At 53.5% G+C, this 23,873-nt stretch overlaps 1 protein-coding gene across 2 annotated transcripts in view; it reads right to left on the bottom strand.

Moving 5' to 3' along the window:
- Positions 1 to 18,285, bottom strand: part of RGS12 (regulator of G protein signaling 12) — a 90,239-nt gene extending 71,954 nt beyond the window's left edge. For both annotated transcript variants that reach the window (XM_065877403.1, XM_065877404.1), the window contains exons 1-2: positions 16,408 to 18,285; positions 1,759 to 1,875 (exon numbers count right to left, since the gene is read on the bottom strand). In XM_065877403.1, coding sequence (XP_065733475.1) covers positions 1,759 to 1,875; positions 16,408 to 18,285 — 1,995 coding nt within the window. The remainder of the gene's footprint in view (positions 1 to 1,758; positions 1,876 to 16,407) is intronic.
- Between the last annotated feature and the right edge of the window lie 5,588 nt (positions 18,286 to 23,873).

Here is a 23,873-nt window from a genome sequence, read left to right on the forward strand (position 1 = left end):
TGAAAGTATAATACAATGTTATAAAAGTGGCAGAATAAGACATGCAGTATGATTACATCTGTGTATAAAATCTTAAAACACACAGAATGAACCAGTGAAAGGACCACGGCTGCCAAGGTCCAGGGTGAGCCAGGAGGGACAACCAGGCGGGCACCTAGGATTTTAGAGCAGTGAGATGCTCTGTGTGACACTGTGATGGTGGCTGTGTGACCTCAATCCATCTGTCCAAACCTTTAGAATGTACAGCACAAGGAGTGGCCTCCATGCAACCTAAACTAATCATGTACCCAGCACAGTGGCACATGGGAACTCTCTGTACTTCCTGCTTAGCTTTTCTGTAAACCCCAAACTGCTCTGAGAGTGAAGTCTATTAATTTTTTAAGGATTACAGATCAAAGAAGAGAACCACACAAGAGGATACTCTCGATATGTGTGGATCAGTATAATATCTTTAAAGGGGGTATGGGGCTTCCCTGGTGGCGCAGTGGTTAAGAATCCACCTGCCAATGCAGGGGACACAGGTCTGGGCCTTGGTCCGGGAAGATCCCACATGCTGTGGAGCAACTAAGCCCATGCACCACAGCTACTGAGCCTGCGCTCTAGAGCCCAAAAGCCACAGCTACTGAGCCCACATGCCACAACTACTGAAGTCCACACACCTAGAGCCCATGCTCCGCAACAAGAGAAGCCACCACAAAGAGAAGCCCGTGCACCATAACGAAGAGCAGCCCCCGCTTGCCGCAACTAGAGGAAGCCCACGCGCAGCAACGAAGACCCAACGCAGCCATAAATAAATAAATAAATAAATAAATATTTTTTAAATAATAAAAAAAATAAAGTGGGTATGAAACAGAGCAGGACCCTGGGGGGCCTCCTGGGGACGTATCCCCCAGTACCTCCCCCTACCTCTTGTTTGTAGCAAAGCTTTAGCCTCCTAGGCCCTCCCCAAATTCCAAACTGCAAATGTAACCAGAGAAGTGAGAAAATGCAGAATCAAAAGAAAACAGTCCAGCAAGACAAAACAATAACAGTTTAGCCACTGAACAGTGTCAAGGAGCTCTAGCTCCTCCTCGAGGGCTCTAGATAACATCTGAGCTGTGTCCTTGAGCTGTTTTGCAGATACGAAAACCCCCACCAGGTGGAAGAAGTTATGCAGGCTGCCCACCAGCATGTAGACCCCCAACCGGCTGGAAGGTTGATGGCTGAGATTCCTGAAACATCACCCAGTGACCTCACCACCAACCAATCAGAGAACTGCGCACAAGCTGACCACATACCCCATGACCCCCTACCTCACACTGTCTTTAAAAGGCCTTCCCTGAAATCCATTGGGGAGTTTGGGTCTTTTGAGCATGAGCTACCCGTTCTCCTTGTCTGGTGCCTGTACTTTCCTTCCCCACAACCCAGTGTCAGTAGATTAGCTTTTCTGTGTGTTGGGCAAACGGACCCAAGTTTGGTTTGGTAACAGGCAATGATAGGCCCCCAGAGGGTTCTTGTGTCTATTACGGCATCTGGCACGTAAGAGAGGACGGGACACACCGTGATGCTTTGTAGACCAAGGAGCAGAGGAAGAGGGTCCGGATGCGGCAGGAGCGGGTGGGGCAGGGGAGGGGCTGGGTGTGCACAGAAGCCCCACTTGAAGACTGAGCTTACAGGAGAGGGAGAGGTGGTAGAAAATGGGTGGGATTCAAGGGAGATTCAGATGTATCTTTTTTTAAAACCTGGAAAATGAAAGAAGAAACCCTAAAATGAAGTTACCTCAAGATCATCGAGGGAGCGGGTGATGCTCAGCCTCCTGGACCTCCCGAAAGATCTCCGGGCAGAGGTACGCTGAGCCGGTGGCAGGAGTCCAATGCCCCGCCCAAACTTTGAGCCCTAAAACAAGAAAAACACGTCATTACCCTCTTGGAAGGAGACACTAGTTCTGCCTGACACACCGCCTGGAGAGACCGGAGGAGAGGAGGCCTCAAGGTCGTCCAGGTCAACCTCACATTACGAACGAGTCACCACAACCAAAAATGCCAAGTTGAAAAAAAGAGTCATCCCAGGGCCCCCGAGTGTTTGCTGTGCCACTTCCAACTATGTGTCCAGAGGACAACCCCAGCCTCAAACTCCTCGTCCAAGGGCAACGGAAAAACATGTGCGCATGTCTGGGAAAGCACAAGTGGGCGGAGGAAATCATTAGTAATATAAAGGCTGGTTTTCAGCAAGCTCGTGCTTTCACATTATTTTAGAAGCATTTTAGGAAAGTAAAGAATCTCTAGACATTCAGCTGGTGTCTGAAGACCAGACCAACCCAAATGCATGAAATAACCAGCCATTAAAACATCTTATTCTTTCTCTGGGAAACGACCAGAATTAATTCACTGTCATTATGCCAGACATCTCCCCAAATGTGGTTCCAGCAAATGTCATCACATTTTAAAAATAAAAAGCATCACAGCTGAAAATCTTTGACTTCCTGGGTACTCAGAATCCTAAATGACCGGCTTCAGGCATAAAGGAAGCTACGGGGGTTTCTAAAGACTGCGAGGCCTCAGGCACTCTCTGCTCCCCACCTGCGTAGGGACCCGGGCATCTTGCAGAAAGACAAAACCTTGCAGCACTCCCTTATAAAGCTCTCTGGGCTAAGTTTCTGCACAGCCAACCTCACAGACACCACCCCCCGCAGAGCAAGCGGAGGGAGAGAAAGATCCAGAAGAACTAACAGGGAAAGAGAGGGAGGGAGGGAGACACAGAGACACAGAGAGCGGTAGACACAGGGAGAAAGGAGCCGACTCAGGGAGAGAAGACACAGAGACAAGCCAAGGCTCCATCTCAGATGCGTCGTTACCACCAGCAAAGGGCTCCCCGGGCGTAGTATCGCGTCACCACATGTGTTCGGCAAACCCTAGCATTCCAGCAAGAGCCCAAGAGAGAAGCCGTGTGCACACTGTCCCAGCAAACGCATCTTCTGTCTCCGCATGTCCACACCAGGCGGTGATGTGCCGCCAGCCTGCCCACCCGCAGTCCCCAGGCCGGTGGCGGAAAACAAGGGTGACACAGAGGGTGCTGGGAGCACAGAGGGCAACACAGATGCCCCACGGGGCTGCCGTGGAGCTGGGGCTAAGGGCAGGCGGGGGCCACTGGAGGGAAGAAGGCAGTGAGGGTGCCTGGCCACAGCCAGACTCCCACGGGCTCGAGAGCGTCACTCTGAAAGGGACAATGGCCATGGAGCCGTGCAGAGGTGAAGCTGCACCCGGGCTAGGGCTCGGCCGGGATGCCTCTAAGAAATCAAGTTGCACCGACGACCTGCCTGTCCCCAAATGGGCCCGGGGGACCGGTCACACTGCCGCTCGAAAGCTGAGGAAAAGCCTGTTTACAGAGCGCGTGTGGCTCGGAGCCTGGCCTCCGAGAACCCCACCCCTGCCCCGAGCTGGGTGAGCCTGTGGTTCCAGTTGTGCCTCCACTCCCGGGGACAGGCGCCCCAGGCCCCGCCCCACAGGGCTGCTCTGTGACCACTGGCAAGCCCACTCAGGCCTTGTCAAGACCCACACCCTTCCCCGCACCTGTGTCCAAGTCCCCCTTCTCCGCCCCCGCCCCATCCCCGCGAGCAGCACCCTCTGCTCACTGCGGGGCCTTGTTAGCAAGTCACTAAACTTGACATATTCTCGAGAAAGATTTGTCTAAGAAATATCTTTTTCAAAAAATACGCCCAAAGCTGAGTCTATGTGTAAAATGTACCTGGAGCCCAGCGATCTCTCTAGAGACCCTCACCCCTGCCCCAGGGCCCCTCCTCGCCGCACGGTGCGCCCCTTCAAGAGCCCCCTTCAAGAGCCCGCTTCAGCCCCTTGCTGTTGGGGGGGGGGGTCCCGAGGCTTCCACTCTCAGCAGGAACTGGAACCACAGATCCCCAGCACCACCCCGCTGCACCATCTCCCCAGCTGCCTGGATGCCCTGGGAGCAGCAGGGGCCTTTGCTCTGTGTGTGCTCCCCTCTGGGACCACCTGCCTGGCCAGGTGGCATCTGCTCAGAGAACGCACAAGAGCAAAACTGCGTGGGGGCCTGGGCGCCCAGTAACAGGGAGCCCATCACTGGGGACAGGGGGTCCACGCAGCCGGAAGGAAAGCAGCCGTCTACACGTGGCCGTGCACGGGCGCGTTGCGGGACTGGGGCCTCAGAGGAGGAATAACGCCTACGGAGGTGTGAATCGACCCCGTGGTGACATCTCACCAACAGGGAGAAGCTTCAGCTCTTCTCTGGCTGCTCCTCAGCGAGAGTCCCTGCCCCCCACCCCGGTGTATGAAGACGGCTGTGCATCAAGAAACTGCTGGGAAATTCCCGCTGATCCGGCGCCCCCTGCTGGCACTACATCACTCACTCTCCCTAGACAGAACTAAACAGTAGCGATTCGGCAAAAATGGCCACAAATCCGCTTTCTTCAAAGTCAACTCCACTTCTTAAATCGCAAACAACTCATCTTAACTGCTTGGGAAGGCGAGGGGCTGAGGGCTGCCCCAGCTCCGCCTCTCTGCCCGCAAGCGCCCCGTACGAGGGCCAGCTGCCGGCATGGACCTCAGCGTGAGCCCCTTGCGCTCCGGTACCCTGCTCTGGATGGTCAACTCAGAACAGGGGGGCAGGGGGCCCCTGAGGGAAGCCTTCGAGAGGAGAAACAGCCAGCAGATGGAGTGAGGGCAGAACTGGGCTGCTGACGCCTGCCCGCCTGCCCACCGCCCAGGGAGAGGTCTCATTTTAGCACAAGCAGTGACCTGGACCAGCCAGTCCAGCCTCCTCAACCTACAGATGAGAACCCGGCAGCCAGTGAAGGGCCTGCTCGGGCCCACACGGCCAGCAGGGCCCAGACCCAGATCTCGTCGCAGCACAGTCAGAACCAGAAACTCCTAACTTAAGGGTATAAACACTAGACCAGAAGCCCTAGTGGGGCAAGGGCTGTGTCCCCCCTCAACAGTGCCTGGCACACAGCAGGTGCTCAGTAAACACTTACTGAACAAATTAACCAAGGATGCCATTTAGCTTAAAACGGAGACCAGACCATCTGAAGACCTGCCCAAGAGAAGCCGAGGAGTAGGATTTCCAGCTGACATACTTACTTCTCCCGTCATATCAGTCAGAAAGCAAAACCACAGCAACTGGTCCACAGAGAATTTCCCACAAAGAACTACTAACCAGGAATCAGAGAACTGAAAGGGCAGAAAGAGACTCCAAGATGCCAGGACGGGAAGCGGCTGCACCCCCGGGGCTGGGACAGTATGGGAAGAGGAGGACTTATTTTAACTCTGCAGCCAGATGAGGGGCAGGTGGGACCCGGACCTCGGACCTCAGAGGGGGCACAGGCAATGGCTGGTGTCTGGGGGGTGACAAGGCCCTGGACAAGGCGGGGAAACCGCAAACTGGACTCAGCGGCAGCGGCAGGAGGACCCTCCTCCTCTTGCCTGGCCGCTGGGAGCAGAGCCAGGTGGGGACCCACCTGGCAAGGGGAAGAGGGCACAGACTCCCTTCCCAGAGCCCATCACAGAAGGCGGGCTTGGGGCTGAGGGACAACAGCAGAGTAACAAGCACAACTTGTGAGATCTGGTTGCTACAAAACTCTCCATATCAGGAAGAATTCTAAGCCCCAAATCAAATCAATTCTAAAATCAACAAAATTCCATTTCCAACACAACACTGGACAAACACAGAGCGGTGACTCTAGAATAACGTGTGGGGGCTGAAGAAGGGCTCCTGGTCACAGTGAATCACCTTCTCGAGAAAGAAGCCAAGACTGGGTGTCCTGCTCAAGGAAGAAAAGGGTGAATATGTAGGAAAGGACATCCAACTCGAGACAGAAAATTAAGGAATATGTTTGTTTATTCAATAAATATCTAAGAGCCAGGCAGTCATCAAGAGTGAAAACCTTAAAAAGACAGAAACAAGGTGTGTGGCAAAACTTCCAAGCCAATAAAGGAGGTGATGAAGAAAGCAGGAAAACCAACAACAGCCTTGAAAACAAAACACAAACAAAGGCAGGAAAGGAGGAGAGAGTCTAGGAAAAAACAGACTTACAGAAAGTGCACAGTAACCTCACGGAACCAAAACTACACATGCCAGTAATCCCAATAAATATAAATGGACTAAAGTTGCCAATTTATTACAGTGTTACTCTTGAATCTCAGAATGTCAAATTGGATCAGGAAAAACATCCAACTACCTGCCACTCATAGTAACAATCCTAGAACGTGGAGAAATGGAAAAGTTTAAAGAAAAGGACAGAAAATGCTGACTCAGAGAAAGCTTGTGTAGCTATGTTAATAACAGACAAAATAGATCTCATCCCTAATAGGGTTTTTAAATAAGAGATTCAATACACCAAAAAGGAAGAAAGTGAGGAAGAAGAGGAGGAAAAGGGGGAGAAAAATGCCACCATTGATTTTATAACTTTATGAGGTTAGAATAAACTTGATATCAAAACCAGACAAAAACAATGAGAGATGGGAACACTATAAGACAGTTTTACTCATAAAGACAGATTCAAAACTTTTACAAAAATATTAGCAAACCAAACCCATTAGTGTATAAAAAGATAAGCACAAGTTAGGCTTATCTCAGGAATGCAAGCATGGTTCAATATTCAAAACTCTATCAGTGTAATATACCACGCTAGCATTTTAAAGGAGGAAGCCCATTTGACTGTCTCAATGAACACAAAAAGAACCAAAAAAGAAAGGCCAAAATTCAACACCCATTCATGATGACAAGTATTAACAAATACGAACAGAAGTAATCCTGGCAAGGCAGCTGCACAAAGAAAGCAGTGAATCAACTGTACTTTTATATATCACAAAAGTTAACATTTACAATTTTTAAGTAGGTACCCATTTACAATAGTAAGAAAATGTATAAGGTACCTAGGACTAAATCTGGCCAAATCATCTAAGAAAAAAATCTAACAACATTTATGAAGGTAGCTATAAAACTTTACTGAACGAAAATAAATAAAACCAAATAAATGAAGAGAGGTACCATTTTCATGGATAGGAAGACTCAATATCCTACATATGTCAGTTCTCCCAATAAAAAAAGTCAATAGCATTTTATTTTTTGGAGAATTTATTAGCTGATTGTAAAATCTATATGAAAGAGCAAGGCTCAAGCAAAGCCAAGATCAGATAAGGTGATTTGGCCTATCAGATACGAAGACTTACTACAAAGGTACAATCTTGAAGGTAAAGTGCAGTTGGGGTATTGACAGTGGAGGACAGAGAACTGAGACCCACGTATGTGAACACACAGCACACGGCAGAGGGCACCACTGGGCCTCGTGAGAGCCTGAATTTAGTGCTCCAACAACTGGTCGTCCACATAGAGGAAAAAATGTACTTGCCACCACCTTATTCCATTCACAAAAATCAACTCCAAAAAATTTTAGGGGAAAAAAAGGAGAAAATCTTTCTGTCCTCAGGGTAGTAGTGAATGTGTTAGGTCAAAAGTGCAAGATAAAGGCTGACAAGCTGGATGACATTAAAGTGAATAACTTCTGTTCATCAAAATGCCACAGCAGGGCTTCCCTGGTGGCGCAGTGGTCGAGAGTCCGCCTGCCGATGCAGGGGACGCGGGTTCGTGCCCCGGTGCAGGAGGATCCCACATGCCGCGGAGCGGCTGGGCCCGTGAGCCGTGGCCGCTGAGCCTGTGCGTCTGGAGCCTGTGCTCCGCAACGGGAGAGGCCACAACAGTGAGAGGCCCGCGTACCGCAAAAAAAAAAAAAGAAAAAGCCACAGCACACGGAACATGGAAAGGGCATTCATGGAACGCTTGTAATCGGCAAGGGCTAATAGCCAAAATCTGTAACTCCTACCAATTAGAGAGAAAGACAACCCAACAGAAAAATGGGCAAAGTTTTCAGTAGGTCCCTCACAAAGAGGAAATCAAATCTCGGTGCTCGAGGGAATGCAAACTAAAGCCGCAACAAGATACATTTTACAACTAATAGATTGGCAAAAATTGGAGGAGTCTGGCGAAGGCAAGCTTCGGCAAGGATGTGGAGCGATCTGAGCTCTTACAGTAGCTGGGACGGGACTGCCAGGAAAACAGCACGTTTCTGCACAGTTACAGCATTCTGAGCAAATTGTACTGAGACTTGGGACCTGTACTAAAAGTTTCCACGTCCTGGGACTCAGCAGTTAAATTATGACCAAAGAGATGGTGAGAACTCCAGGTGAGACTGACATTTCAAAGGAATGAGGCCTGGAACACCTCCCAAAGAGGCTGATCTTCTGTCCCTCCTGAAGACACCCACCTGCACTGCAAAGGGTGAGAGGAGAGACCCAGGATTTTTCCCCTGTCTAGAAAGAGGATTTGCTTAGAGTAACAGTTTCTCTCCCCCTTAAGGAGGGGAAGGGGGCAGCACGTGTATAATCTCCTGGATCCCTGTTTGGGGAGTTGAGGGGTGATACCCAATGTGGTTCTCATTGCTCCAGTCCAGGGCAAGGACTGGGCACGGGGGAACCACTGTCGTATTGTACATCAGTAATTAAAGCTGTGTCTGCTCCAGAGACCTGTCTACTGTCAATATGAACGGATACAGAGACCAAAAGCTTAACACCCGGCCCTGATACAAACCAGCCATTCCATTCTTTGGATAGACCCTGAGAAATGCCTTCATATACACGCCTGGAGACGTGTGCGAGAATGTTCACCAACGCATCATAGTCATTTTGTGTGTGTGTGTGTGCGCGCACACGCGTGGGTGTGTGATGGTGGTACGCCCACACGATGGAATGTTACATAGTTAGAATGGTGAACTGCAGCTGCAGATGGTATCATGGATAAATCTTTGAAATGATGTTCAGTGATTTCAAAACAGGTTGCATGAGACTGTGTTATAAAGCCATTTTTATAAAGCTGAAGAAACAGCAAAACTAATCAATAAGGGCTTCAAGCACTTCAAACACTTCTGATTCTGGCAGTGGCCACTTAGCTCTGAATATTCTCCCTTTTCCTGGAAACTATACAAAACCAAAGAACAGTAAGGGGTGGCATTGCTTTGTGTCTCTGCTCCTTTGCTCCCGTTTCCTTCACCTCAGTGTCCCCCACTCTCCGTCCTACAGACTGCGTCCAGCTCTGGGAAGCCTTGCCCTGCCTATTCCAGGAGGGCCCAAGCGCTTCTCCCCTGCTCCCCCTAGCGCCTCCACCGGCCTGGGTCTCAAGGTCCACACGCAGCACCGAGCCCCCCAGAGAGCGCTCAGTGCACGTGGTCAGAAGGAAGGCCTTGCGCAGAGCGAGCCCATAGGGAGCTAAGGAGCCCAGAGTGCCCTTCCCAGCCCGGCCCCGGCCCCTCTGCCCGGTGGTGTTGTCTCCCCAGACCGCTGACTCTCTCTCCATTGTTCGCTTCCTTTCCTCTTGCTTGGGCAGAGAGTGATGCAATGTTGCCCAAGGGCATTGTTTACAAGGCGTGAAGATCAAAGCTGCTGTTTTTAGAGGGAATTATATCATGGGGCCCTAACCTGGCCTTTTTAGTATTCTCCAGAATTTTTTTAGAATCTATTTTAAAACTTCCTCTCATTGTACTAGAAAAACTGCGCAAGATCTGTCTGTTGAATCCAATACTCTCCTGGCTGGATAGCTGATGATGTCATTAGCAATGCCATAGAAATACCACTACAGCTTCCAGTACCAATCCTCACTTTGCTCTCATTAAAAGAATTAAGAAAGTAATTTTCATTTGTTTCTCCGAAGGCATTATTTTTAGTAAGTAAAATATGTTCAGATTCCCATAATAAAAAAATCAAAACAACACAAAATAAAATTATAGTGTCCTGGACGCTTCCCAGCTTTCACTTACTAACCTGAGGTAACTACTACTATCTGTTTGGAGTTCCTTTTAATTTTTTCTGTATACTTACATATAAATATATGCATGCTTTAAAATGTCACAGGTTTATTTGGAGGGTATTGAAATACGTTACACAAAAGCGGGATCATAGTAAATATGTACATGTGACCTGCTTTTTCGCTTCGGGCGTCTTGGGGAGCTTTCCACATGGGTAATACTCCACGCCACCCCCCATGGCAGAGCCCAGAGCCACAGTCCCCTCTCAGTGATGGACATCTGGGCTGCATACCTGCCTGTGCAGCCACACTTCCCAGCCCCCCTTGCAGCAGGGTGCAGTCACGTGACAGGCCTGGACAATGAGAAGCAGCAAGAGCTTGTGCAGCTTCTGCTGGGGCTCCACTGCTCCCTCCCCGCTCCTGCAGGCTCCCCCCTCCACCGCTCCCTCCCCCCTCCTGCAGGCTCCCCCCTCCTGCAGGCTCCCCCCACCTCCTGCAGGCTCCCCCCTCTCCTGCAGGCTCCCCCCCCTCCTGCAGGCTCCCCCCACCTCCTGAGGCTCCCTCCTCCTCCTGCAGGCTCCCCCTCCTCCTGCAGGCTCCCCCCACCTCCTGCAGGCTCCCCCCTCCTCCTGCAGGCTCCCCCCACCTCCTGAGGCTCCCCCCTCCTCCTGCAGGCTCCCCCCGCCTCCTGCAGGCTCCCCCCTCCTCCTTCAGGCTCCCCCCACATCCTGCAGGCTCCCCCCTCCTCCTGCAGGCTCCCCCCTCCTGCAGGTTGGAATGTAGCGGAAGCTGTGTCTCCGTCTGCACCTTCAACTGGAGGCACAGCCGGGAACCTGGCTCCTGATGAACGGGGAGCCTCCACACCAGCCCTGGGCAGCCCCACCCAAACTCTTAACAAACTTAATAAAATGGAAAAGCATCCATTTATAAACATTATTTAACTCTCGTCAACAATGTCATACACTCGGCTAAGTCTACGAGTGATGCCCTCCCAGCCCCCAGCCCAATATCTCAGGGCTCCCCAAGGAGGAAACAGTTCAGGAGCGTTGCCCGGGTCAGCGCACTAGGAGTCAGAGCATTGGGTGTGACTGGGAGGAGGTGGGAAAAGTGGGCCTTCTCTTTGGCCGGTTTCCCTCCAGGCTTCCACAGGAGTGAGGGGTCCCAGAAAGCCGGGATCTGGCCTGAGCTAGGGTATAAAGGACCAAGAAGACAGTGACAAAGCCCTCGTAAAGGAGCATCCTGCAAAGGTGACTGACTGGACAGAGAACTGGTAGGACTCAGACCAGCTGGTGACTGAGTGCAGTGCTGTAGCCCCTCTGAGAGCTGGCTTGCTTTGTGCGGACACAACAGAAAGGCTGCGTGCCAGACGTTCAAAGGGAACGTTTAATACAAAGAGCTGTCAGTATAACATGGAAGCAATCATAAACACAGAGACCACTAAAGACCGTCCTAGGGCTGCAAGAGAGACAGAGACAGAAACAGAGAAGAGAGCGAGGGCGCTATCGGGAGGGCGTCCTGGCAGTGGCCGCTCCCCAGGCCTGGGGTCAGGTGTGCTTGCCCCTCACTGGTCACAAGCAACACCCCTCAGGGGCACAGGCGGCCAAGGCTGGCTTAAAAGGAGAAGCTGGGAGGGGGGGTGAGAAGTCCACTAGGGGTGTGAAAAGCTCCAAGGTTTCCCCAGAACCCACGAGGCCATGGAGGGCTGTGCCCACGCGCAGCGCTGCGGCTGCACCGGCAGGAGTGGAGGCCCAAGCGGGGCGATCAGCTGCCTGGCTGAGCACTGAAGGCTCCACACACACAGGCCCCTTGGCAAAGACCGAGACGGACCGGCTCCAGGCATCGAAGGAGATCTCTGCCCCGTCCGTCACTAGCTGACCTCTAAGCGAACCAAGCCGAGACCTCGTGGCCACACACAACAAAGAATGCACCGGACAGAATTTGCTCAGAAAAGCCCCTTAACAAACAACAACAAACAGCAAGGAGGGGAGAGCGCATCTCCGCTCCCAGGACAGCTGCGCACTGCGCAGGGCGCCCTGCTGAGTTTCTGGGTTGCGCGAAGATCAGATGTTGTGTGCAGAGGGCGCCAGATGCTGGGCTGAGCCAGGCGGCCGAGTCTCTCGCCTCTTAGTGCCCAGCGCACACCTCTTTGCCAGCGCCGGACCCTGGAGCTGGGCCTTGCAGACGGTGCTCTGCCGGCGCGGGCTCGACGGCCGGCTCTGCCAGCGGGGCTGCGCTGGTTCCCGTCGGGCTGTTTTCCGGGCGGCGGGAGCAGGCTGTGCCCGCATCCTGCTCAGGGCCATCGTTCTCCGGCAGCCTGTTCCCCGGGCAGCCCTGGCTGCAGCCCCACAGCCTCCTCCCCTTGGTGCTAAGCCTCCGCCTTGTTGCCACCCTTGCCCCTCTGCTGCCTCCTCCCTGGGGTTCCGTTAGCGCTCGCTTGGCAGTGGGCCACCTCTGGTCTGGCTACCGATTCTTCAGGCTAACGTCTCCCTGTTCAAATCGCTGGTGTGTTTTCTGTCTCCTGGCCAGATCCTGGCGGACACAGCCTGATTTTGCACAGAGTAAGACACTGAAGCCACTGTCACCACGGAGAGGAACTGACAGTAACTCCGGACACCGACTGCTCGACCTTCCACAGCCTCTGGCCCCTCCCCGTCCTGCTCCTAACGCCTCTTCCTCTTCGCATTTCCAGCACTTCCTTCCTCATCCCTTCCTGGCCTGTCCTCCGCTCATCCTGACAAGCCGCCAGCCAGCTCGAGCCAGGCCAGGAGGGACACCAGGAGGCCCACCTTAGGATCCTGGAAGCTTCTGCCGCTCCAGCAGGGGCTGTGGGATTAGACTGCACTAATAATGCAGGGGAACCCAGTTAGCAAAGACAAATGGATACACTTCCAGAGATTAGAGCTGGAACGCAATACAATACAATTTATTACTACTTATTTTTAGATAAATCATGTGTCCCATCACGTCATGAAAGGAACGCCACCTGACTGTGGGCAAGTCGCTCGATGGGTATAAACCCTACTCTCCTTGTCAGTAAGATAATGAGCTCATAGGGCAAATAAGGAAATAAAGCACACTGCAAACACTGAACGCTACACTGCTACTTTCCAGCACTGGGAGCATCAGTCCCACGTCAAGCACTTCATTCTTTTGTTACAGTATAAGCAATAACAGCCAATACCTTCATTTTCACTACATTTTTGTTGAAGGTTAAAGAACATTAAAAAGAAGCCCAAGGCCCTCCTAAGTATAATCCACTGCTCTCTGACAAAGGGGCAAAGACAATACAAGGGAGCAATGATTGTCTTTTCTACAAACGGTGCTGGAACAAGAGATAACCGCATGCAAAAAAAAAAGTGAATCTAGATACAGACCTTTAACTCAAAACGGATCATAGACCCGGATGTAAAATAAAAAACCATAAAACTCCTAGAAGATAGCACAGGAGGAAACCCAGATGACCGTGGGGTTAGTGATGCCTTTTTGGTACAACACCAAAGGCACGATCCACCAAAGAAAGAATTGATAAGCTGGACTTCATTAAAATTTAAAACTTCTACTCTGTGAAAAACAATATCAAGAGAATGAAAAGACAAGCCACAGAATGGGAGAAAATATTTGCAAAAGACACATCTGATGAAGGACTGCTACTCAAAATAAACAAAGAACTTAGGTGGCGCAGTGGTTAAGAATCCGCCTGCCAATGCAGGGGACACGGGTTCAATCCCTGGCCCGGGAAGATCCCACATGCCGTGGAGCAATGAAGCCCGTGCGCTACAACTACTGAGTCTGCGCTCTAGAACCCACGAGCCACAACTACTGAGCCCGTGTGCCACAACTACTGAAGCCCACACACCTAGAGCCCGTGCTCCGCAATAAGAGAAGCCACCGCAATAAGAAGCCCGCGCACCACAACGAAGAGTAGCCCCCGCTCGCCGCAACTAGAGAAAGCCCGCACACAGCAACAAAGACCCAACGCAGCCAAAAATAAAAACAAATAAATTTATATTAAAAAAAGGAACTAAAGGCCTATTTCTTAAAAAAAAAAAAAAAAAAACTCAACAGTAAGAAAACAAACAATCTGTTAAAAATAGGTCAAAGATCTCAACAGACACCTCACCAAAGAAAATATACAGATGACAAGTAAGCATGTGAAAAGATGCTCAACCTCACATGTCATCAGGGGAGATGCAAAGTAAAACAACACTACCTGCCACTACCTACGTGTCAGGACGGCAAAAACACTGAACACTGACACCACCAAACTGGGGCCCAAACGTGAAGCAACAGAAACTTTCATCACTGCTGGTGGGAATGCAAAACGGCGCAGCCACTTTGGAAGACAGTTTCTTACAAAGCTAAACATTCTCTCACCACACGAGCCAGCAATCCCACTCCTTGGTACTTACCCAGAGGAGTTGAAAACTTATGTCCACACCAAAACCTGCATGCGCACAGATGTTTATAACAGTTTTACTCAAGTTGCCGGAACTTGGAAGCCACCAAGGTGTCCTTCAGAAGGTGAATGGATACATAAACTGTGGTACCTCCAGATAACGGAATAGTACTCAGTGCTAAAGAGAAATGAGCTATCAAGCCATGAAAAGACATGGAGGAACCTTCAATGCATATCACGAAGTGAAAGAAGCCAATCTGAAAAGGCTACAGACTGTATGATTCCAACTATACGACAGCTGGAAAAGGCAAAACTACGGAGACAGGGAAAAAAATCAGTGGTTGCTGGGGGAGAGCAGGGGAGGGCTGAACAGGCAGAGCACGGAGGACTTTTAGGGCAGTGAAACCACCCTGTCTGATTCTACAATGGTGAATACACGTCACTATAATCTGCTCAAGCCCACAGAATGCGCACCAGCGACAGCGACCCTAACATAAACTATGGACTCCGGGGTTACTGACTGTGACAAAGGTACCCTCTGGTGAGGGATGCTGATGGTGGCAAGGCTGCACGCCTTTGAGGGTAGAGAGAACTCTCTGTGCCTTCCTCTCAATTTCATTATAAACCTAAAACTGCTCTTAAAAATAAAGTCTTTAAGACAAGAGAGACGACGAAGCCCAAGGTTTGACTCATGAGCCTGCTTCGTCCTGACTGCTGAGCCTTAGACAAGTCACTCAGCCCTCAAGGACCGGTCACCTCGCCTGGAGAGCAGGGAGCGCGGCACCCTGTCTCTGGGCCTCCTGAGGTCAGAGGCCCTGTGGGGAGTCTAAGGCTTGCCACCAAGTGAACGGGCATGAGGGTGCACCGCAGTCTGCCAGACAGACACCATTTATTCCTGCCAGTGTCACAATTCACAGGCACAGTGGCAATGGAGAAAACCCATTTGTGGGTTCTGTTCAAAGAGGTGGTGAATTCCCCAATTTCTGATAACATTTTAGCCACCTTCCAGGGCCTTCCCTCCCTAAGCCCTCCCCCAACCAGGGAAGCCCAGGCCGAAGCTGCCGCCCACGCCGCCCACACTGCCCACACCGCAGGTGAAAGGAGACCCCAGCCCATGCAGTTCCACCGAGGGAACAGGAGGGAAGGTGCGCACAAGGGCAGAAGTCCCGCTAGCCCGGCCACTGTAGGAATTCAGTCAAAGCCTGCATGACGACAACTGTGTTTTACACAAAAGCACAAATCTATGCTCAGATACATCACGGTGCTACATGGTCGTTTAGGGGAGCTAAAACTACGGGAGACCTGTCCTTTCCTTCGTCTTTAAGTTTTCTCTGAGGTGTTCTACGATGAAAACTAGTAAGACTTGGGAAGGGGACGGATCCTGAACAAAACGTTCAACAAACTCCACAGCCCAGGCCACAGCGCTCCTCCAGCCTTTGGAGGGTTTTCCTGTGGGATTTTCAGCTGCTGGGAACAAAATGTGAACAAACGCAGAAAAGGTGTTTTAAATCACAAAGGTCCTCTGAGAACGGTTCCTTCCAAGCCAGCCGAGCTGAGGGCCAGCCCTCCTCTCACCGCGGCTGCGTCTCAGCCTGCCCCGCCAGCACAGATGCCAGCACCGCCCCAGCCTGCCAGGGCCAGCCCTCCTGCTGTGCTGAGTCCCTCCCCGACTCCGAACCAAGCTCCTGGCCCCGCCCCCAGCTGTTTGATGCTCAAGCCACAAGCCACTGCCAACTTCAGCTGGCGTTTTTCTCGTAGCAGGACTTTCTCAATGAAGGAAACACCAAGGTGAAGCTCCCCGTCCTGAAGCGACCAGTCTCTGTGCTTCAGAATTTTCTCGCTTCAAAAGGGCCTGAGGCCTCAGCCACTGGGGCCAGAGACGAAGTGGGCTTCAAAGGGGCTGCCGGAACAGGCCCCTCCAGCACCCACGGCAGAAGGAAAGGGTGGGCAGCGGGGAGGAGGGCCTCCCTCTGGCCAGGGGGTCACCATCTCTTCCACCACCACCTGTCCCACCTGACGTCCCGCCCCACCCCACCCAGAGCCAGGGCAAATCCAGGCAGACGTGCCCTGAAGCCGACATAGGCCGCCAGGGCAGCCAGAGGAAGGCAGGACTGGGAACTGGGCAATGAAGGTGCCGTCGCACATCAGTAACTGACCGAGTTATGAGAGCACGCTCACCTTCCCTGACCCTCCCCTAACAGGCTTACCTTTTTGTCTTCCTTAGTCTTTCTAACATTTCGATGGGGGCCGAAAATGTTCTGCATCCCGAGAGCCTTCCTGGCCCAGTCCCTTTTCTGGGTGCTGGGCACGGGCTGCGCGGGGCTGCCCTCCAGCCGGTAGCGGTCAGCGGGAATCTTGCTCATGGGAGGGGGCAGTGTGCCACAGTTGATGCTGGACCAGCCGTCGGTGGAGTCCGTGTAAGACTCCTGGTCGCTGGTGTGCCCGCACTGCCACTCCTGCAGGACGTGGACCGGGAGCCACCGCTGGCCAAAGCCACCACCGGGGCCCGCAGCGCCCCTCTTGGAAGGAGGAACCGAGCACCGCAAGGATGCCGGGGGGCCTTCCACGTGAGGAGTGGGCCCCAGGTGCTTACCGAGGTCCCGGCACCTGTCGGCCTGCGGAGCGGCCTCAAACGGGGCCCCCTCGGGGTCGTGGCTGAAGGCCCCGTTCCAGGGGCCGCCCCAGGGCTGGGAGCCCCGCCCGACCACACCCTCCCAGGCGCTGCCGCTGGGGCCGTGCCTGCTCGAGCTGGCGCCCAGGTCCAGCACGAGCACCCGGCTGCTTCTGTCCTCGTGGGTGAAGTTCCCGATGCCGCTGTCGCTGTTGCTGCTGGTGCTGGTGTTCTGGTGAGCGTCTGCGTCCCCATCCGCAAAGGCCCGGGCCCGCACGCCCTCAATCAGTTCGCCCATGTCCCGGTACAGCACGGAGATGAACTGCAGGACTGGAAGCGAGGACGCAGGGAACTCCAGGCAGCCGTTGGTGTCAGGGTCGGCTGTGCACTCAAACCCGAAGCGCCGGGCGATGCCCTGGTGGATCTTGTGACTGAACAGGTCCGGGTCCACCATGAACACGTGGCAGGACGTCCGCAAAGCGCCCTCCTCCTCCTGCGCCAGGCTCCCGTCGTCGGCCGCCTGCATGGTCACCAGCCCGAAAAACCTCCTGTCGTCTGGGCACACGGCGCTGAATGCCAGCCTCTCGGCCGGGTATCGGGCCACGACAGCGGCCTTGTCCGTGCAGAGCTGCACGCAGTCGTGCATGATCTGCATGGTCACCAGCGAGTGGATCTTCTGCTCGGCCCGCAGGCGCCGCAGGCAGCCCCGGATGGCCTGCACGCTGTCCGATTCCAGGCTGCAGCTGGTGGACGGCAGCTCGATGGAGCCCAGGTAGCCCACAACCATGGCCACGTTCAAAATGCTCGCGTCCACCCCAAAGTCTTCGTGAGTCTCCAGCCCAACGCTGAAAACAGAATCATCATTCACAACTCCCGGTATCTCCTCCTTAGATAGCAGGCTGGTATTTGGATTATTTACACTTTCATGGCCAAGGTCAAATCGCCCAGTGGCTGATTCTGAAAGGGATCTTTGTTTCAACTTCAAGGGCTCTGAACTGCTTGCCCGAAGACCGGGGTTTTCAAAGATCATGCTGAGAATCCCTCCGGACTGCATTTCCTCAACGACCCTCTCTGCTCTGTTTATACCTAATGCCTTCGAGTCGAGCTTGGGCTTCAGCCAGCCTTTTCCTTCATAAAATCCAACCTCTTCATCACTGGAGCAGGACTCCAGGTGGCCGATGCCCTCACCAATCACCATGTGCAGGACACCAGAACATTTCCCAATTAACTTCACCACGTCCTCATGGGATGCTGTCTTCACGTTGATCTCGTTGACAGCAAGTATCTGGTCGCCAGCACGGAGGCCCACAAAATCCGCAGGGCTGCCTCTCATGACACAGCTGAGCACACAGGGCGCCTGCCCGGAAAGCGCAAATCCGTACCCCGCCCTTCCTCTGGCCACCTCCACGCTCCGCATCCGGGGGGGCGCCGTCCCGAGCAGCGGCCGCTCCCCCAGGTCCCCCGCTCTGTACATCTCAAAGTGCTTCCGAGACCAGGAGCATAGCTCACTACGCCGGCGGATCCGTGGTTCAGGGAATGCTGGAAGCTACCATAGTTCTCCTTGAAATAATGCCCTAAGGAAGAAGAATAAAGAGCTCGTTGTTAAAGATCTCATATTTATACTGCTTACTGCTACTACCCAAACATAAAAAGATAACTCACAACAAAACCATCACAGGGGGGCTTCCCTGGTGGCGCAGTGGTTCAGAGTCCTCCTGTCAATGCAGGGGACACGGGTTCATGCCCTGCTCCGGGAAGATCCCATATGCCACGGAGCGGCTAGGCCCGTGAGCCATGGCAGCTGAGCCTGCGCGTCCGGAGCCTGTGCTCCGCAACGGGAGAGGCCACAACAGTGAGAGGCCCGCGTACCGCAAAAAAAAAAAAAAAAAAAAAAAACCATCACAGGAAGAGTCTCTCGTTGCCACACAAATGTCAACGTGAAGGAGACACACTACCTCTGTGCAAATCTTAAAGTCAGCCTAAGAAATCTTCCAGAGCAGAAGGCCTTTCCCAGGGCTGGTGTCCTCCCCAACTCGGATCTCGCCAAGGCTAATCCCACCCCGGGTTTGAGGAACACAGGACTCCCGCAGAATCTGCTTCCTCCCTGTCTGGATGGAAAGAGGAGAGCCCTTGGACCCTAATCACTCAAGGGTGTGGTCCAAGAACCAGTGCCCAGCTCCCCGGAGCTCCCTGCCATGCACTGAGCCAGGGGCAGAGCCGAGGGTGGAAAGGCAGCTGCGTGACCCCTAGTCCAGCCCCGTCTTTGATCACAAGCTCCCTCCACGCAAAGTTCTCCCCCAGGAAGGGTTGTCAGCTTGTTTTCCCTCATATCCACCACCCTCGCTCAAGTAATTTATTTTGAACAAAGCACCGCGTGGAGAAAACACATTAGTCTGAAATATAGGGTTGGCCAAAAAAGTTCGTTTGGGTTTTCCCATAAGATGTTACAGAAAAACCCAAAGGAACTTTTTGGCCAACCTGATACTATAGGGGCTGCCTGACAGCACAGAGGAAACAACCAAAAAGAGCAAAGGAATTTAAACTTAACTGTTCCAGGGGGATGACTTCACAATAGAAAGTAGTGGTTGTCACTGAAAAAAAACCCATGTCGGGATCCCCAAGACCACCGCTGGGCTTCCAACAGGAGGACACGCAGGGCTCACGTATACTCAAGGCTCTGATCCATCACAGTGAAAAGCTGTGAAGCAGAACCACTGAAGGGAGAGGGCCTGGGGGCGAGGTCCAGAGGAAACAGGCACTAGCTTCCAGAACCCCGTCTCGTGGAGTCACGCGGGCCACGCTCCACCCCCGAGCGACACGCTGTCCCCAGGGAAGCTCGTCAGAGACTCAGAACCGGGGCTCTCATTGCGGGCCCGCAGGCTCCGCGGGCCCCTCTGCCGGGCACACACCGAACTCCAGCCCCGGGGAGGGGGGAAGGGTGTCAGCACAGACACAGCAGGGGAGGCCCAGGGAGCCCCCCATCCCAACACCCCAGCTCCCGGACGCCAGCCCAGGGCCAGCCCCGCACACAGGCCTCGCAGAGGGCAGCAGCCAGGCCCGCTGGGAGGACTCCTCTCCCCACAAAACCCTTTAGAGATCACTTTGAAAAGCAATACAGTGAATGATTGTATTGTGAAGATCCAAAACATAAGAGAACATGTTTTTTAAAGAGTATATGTTTTTTAAATAATTGTTTTAAAGTTGTCAGGAGAAACTCTCACGCCTTGGGATAAAGTTTCCAGTAACAGAAGCGTAACTCAGAGTAACTGATGTATACACACCAAAAAGTGAAAGAACTGGACAAAATGGCAAGTATACTATTCGATGACTCCAGCAGCAGCTGCAAGTGACAAAACACTGACATGCAGGTCGCATGCTTGAGTAGAATTATTTCATGACAGTAAGAGTGGAAAGACAATTTATTTATAAACTACCATGTTATTCAATATCTAAGTGATACTAAATTAATCATTTAAATATTAGGACTGGAATTTATTTAATATTCACCATTAAAAATGTGTATATTAAAGTCTGCCATGAACTATGCTTTAGGGTCTTCTCATTGGATCTTCTAAAGGGGTGTGGGCTACACAACACCCCAGAGGCGCCACATCCAGATCCCTGGAACCTGTCACCTCATGTGGCCGAGGGGACCTTACAGATGTGATGGAGTGAAGGGTCCCGAGATGGGAGGTCACCCTGGATTCGCCGGGGGCGGGGAGGGGGGCCGTGATCACAGGGTCCTGGCAGAGGGAGATGGGAGGGCGGTGGGAGGGAGGAGTCAGAGAGCAGAGCAACGGGCCTGGAAGGGGGGGAAGGGGCCTCCCCGGGGGCCTCCAGGAGGAACCAGCCTTGCCCGCACCCGGCACTGATTCTGGACTCCTGGCCCCAGACTGTAAGGGCGTAAATCTGAGTTGTTTCAAGCCACTGAGTTTGTGGTCACTTGTTTCAGCAACCACTGGAAAACTCGCAAAAGGGGAATCGCCCTATTGGTGGGGAGAGGGGATGCAGTGCACGCGTGACACATCCCACCTGAAAAATGCTCACAACAGCGTCTGGCTCCCGGCAGTGTAGGCTGTCACCGTGAACTCACTGGGACAGGGTTAGCGAGGCCCTCCTGGTTCCTCCAGGAACAGAAAACCCCCGGCTTTCTCTTCCAAACAGTAACAGATGTTGCCTGTATGAAAAAAAATAATTTCCCAGTTTTATATGCAGAATTACTCCATGATTCATCCGACCACCGTGGAGTCACAACACTGTGTGACACAATATTCAATGACAGTCTTGTAGGTGGTTTACCCAAACATTTCTATTAGACTCTTACTGTCATGTTCTTCTATCGATTAAAAATAGTTTCTAATTCATACTAGTAATATCTTGATACCTAATAATCACATTTTGTAATCCAACCTACAGGTTAATTTTTCCTTAAACTGTACCAGTTAATAGTAAAACTGGTGGAACAGTGAAATTCAGAAGAAACCCCTGGGCGCTAGTTTCCAACCTCACCCAGCACGTCTGCCACCCGGGCTCCCGCTCTCGCTCCTGCACTCAGAGGCCCCGGCTTCCGAGCTCTGAGCAGAGGCCAGCCCCGACCCACTGCGCACGGCCCAGGTGATCCACACGTGGGTGACAGCACTTGCAACACCCCGACTTGAGACCGTCTGCTACGGGCTGAATGTTTGTGTCCCCAAATTCATACGTGGAGATGCTAACCCAGTGGGATGATCTGGAGGTGGGGCCTTTGACAGCGATCAGGTTGGATGAGGTCATGAGGGTGGAGCCCCCACGATGGGACTAGTGTCCTTATGGCTCCAGAGGAGACACGGGAGCCCCTGCGCTCTGCTCTTCACCATGTGAGAAACCAGGAAGTGGGTCTCACCAGACTCCGGATCTGCCAGCACCTTGATTTCGGACTTCCAGCCCCAGAACTAGGAGAAATAAACGCCTGGGGTTTAAGCCCCTCGGTGTAGGGAATTCTGCTACAGCAGCGGAGCGGACGAAGACATCATCTCATCAGCCAGCCTCCTTGTTTCGCAGAAAAGGTAACCAGGTCGGAAAGAAGTGCTTCTTCCAAGGGCCACCTCCCAATGGCTCAGTCAGCTAGGACACCAGGGCCTCCCCTCTCTGCACACCCCGCTACCACCATCAGCCACTCATCCTTCCAACCAACGAGATCTAGAAATAAATACCAGGTGCCTACCCCTTTCCACGGTTTAGATCTGGCACAAAATGAGTCCTGTCCTGATGAATTTCTCCACTCACAGGCACCGAGTGAATGCCTACCTGGGCCAGGCAGCGCCCCAGACCAAAAAGCTACAGAGAGGGTCCCAGCCCTGCCCAGCAGCCCGCCGTCCCCAGAGAGGGAGGGGCAAGAGGAGGCGAACAGCCATCACTCCGGAGCAGGGCGAGTGCCAGCCCCGGCCCTATGCTCGGGTGCCCAGGAGTCTGCGGCAGATGGGCCGGGAAAGCCATCCCAGGAGGGGGCGACTGGCACAGCCGCAGTTCAGCCTCCACCTCTGCCCATGAGATGGGCGATCTGTGGGGACAGCGCTGCGGGTCTCATGGCTGTGCCGCAAAGGCGACAGATGTTCACGGGGCAACAGGCCGAGCTGAGCACGGGGTCAAAAGACCAAAGCAACAAAGAACAACCACAACAGGGCGCAGAAACGAGCGGGAGGGAGAGAAACTGAGGACCAGGAGGCAGAAAGCACCCAGCGCACGGAGGAGAAGCGGGAAGTCCAGGAATAAGGGCAAGACAGCCCCGGAACGGCAGCAGTGGGGAAGCTGCACGGTCCACGGCGTGCACCACGCCGCTCTGGGGGCTTTACACTTAATAACTCATATGAGTGAAACGTCGCTATGATGTAGGTACGATTATTATTCTCATTTTGCAGATGAGGAAACGGAGGCACAGAGAAGTGAAGTAACTTGTCTTCAGCTGCACAGCTAATCAGTGTCAGAGGTGGACTTGAACCTGGCTGTTCTGGGCTTCCTCTCTCCCCATGCAGAAGGGCTCAGAGAGGAAGCGGAGCGGTGGTGGGACGCGCCCAGCAGCAGACCCCTGCTCCTCAAACCCATCCCCAAAGCCACTGTGTCCCAGCAGCTACCTACAACCACCACCCCAGCAGTGCCCACAGCGCCAGCACCCGCCACACACCACCTCCCCTGACAACCCTCAGGGACACACACGCGCACGGAGGACCCAGCACACCCCCGGCAGACACACGTCAGGATGCACGCTGGTGGTCCCTGTGTTCCGGCCACCTCATCCCCCCGGTCCATTCCAGCGCCCGTTCCCGACCCCTGCGAAGCCCTCCCGAGGCGGCCACTCCGCCTGCAGCAGTGCCCAAACCACCCGGGAGGATGCGCGGGTGGACTCCGCTCAGCAGGGCCACTTCCGGGCCCCTTACTGCCACCAACAACCAACGCCCTCGCCAAGCTTTCCTCCTGAAAGGGCCCCTTTTCCACTGCCTGCCACCTGACGCCCCCCACCGACGTCAGGGAGACCCTTCACCTGTTCATCGGTGTCACCGGGCGCCCACTGTGTGTGGGACTGGGCCAGACACGGGGCTGCCTCAGGAGGGAACGGTCCCTTCCTGTGAAGACCTCTCCGCAAGGGACCAGGACCTGGAGGCTCCGACGGCAGCAGCTTCCCGAGGGCGTCTGCACAGCTGCTGCTCGGGCCACGCGGCCTGGTGAGCGGTTCCCAAGGGACCCTCCAGGGAGGCAGCCCAGCTGCTGCGCTCCGCGCATGGGGCAGCACTGTCAGCTCCACTGTCCCTGTCCCCTCTCCCTGAGGACCCACTTCCTCTCTGAACTCAAAGCCCCCACATGGGTGACCCCAAGGCCTGACCCCCGAACTCTCTCCTGAGCGCCAAACCCATTTCCTGAGCTCTCAGCCGCCCATCACCTCTCTCTGCATGTCGACACCCAAACACACCTTTGCTGGAAGCACCCTTCTCCTCTTCCTCAGCCCCAACATCCGCCTAAGCCCACCCACCCTTCTAGGCACCAGGCAGTGCCTTGGTCATCCCCACTTCCCCCTCCAGGCCGTCCGTC

This window comes from Phocoena phocoena, chromosome 5 (assembly GCF_963924675.1).
Source record: "Phocoena phocoena chromosome 5, mPhoPho1.1, whole genome shotgun sequence".
Taxonomy (NCBI): Eukaryota; Metazoa; Chordata; class Mammalia; order Artiodactyla; family Phocoenidae; genus Phocoena; species Phocoena phocoena.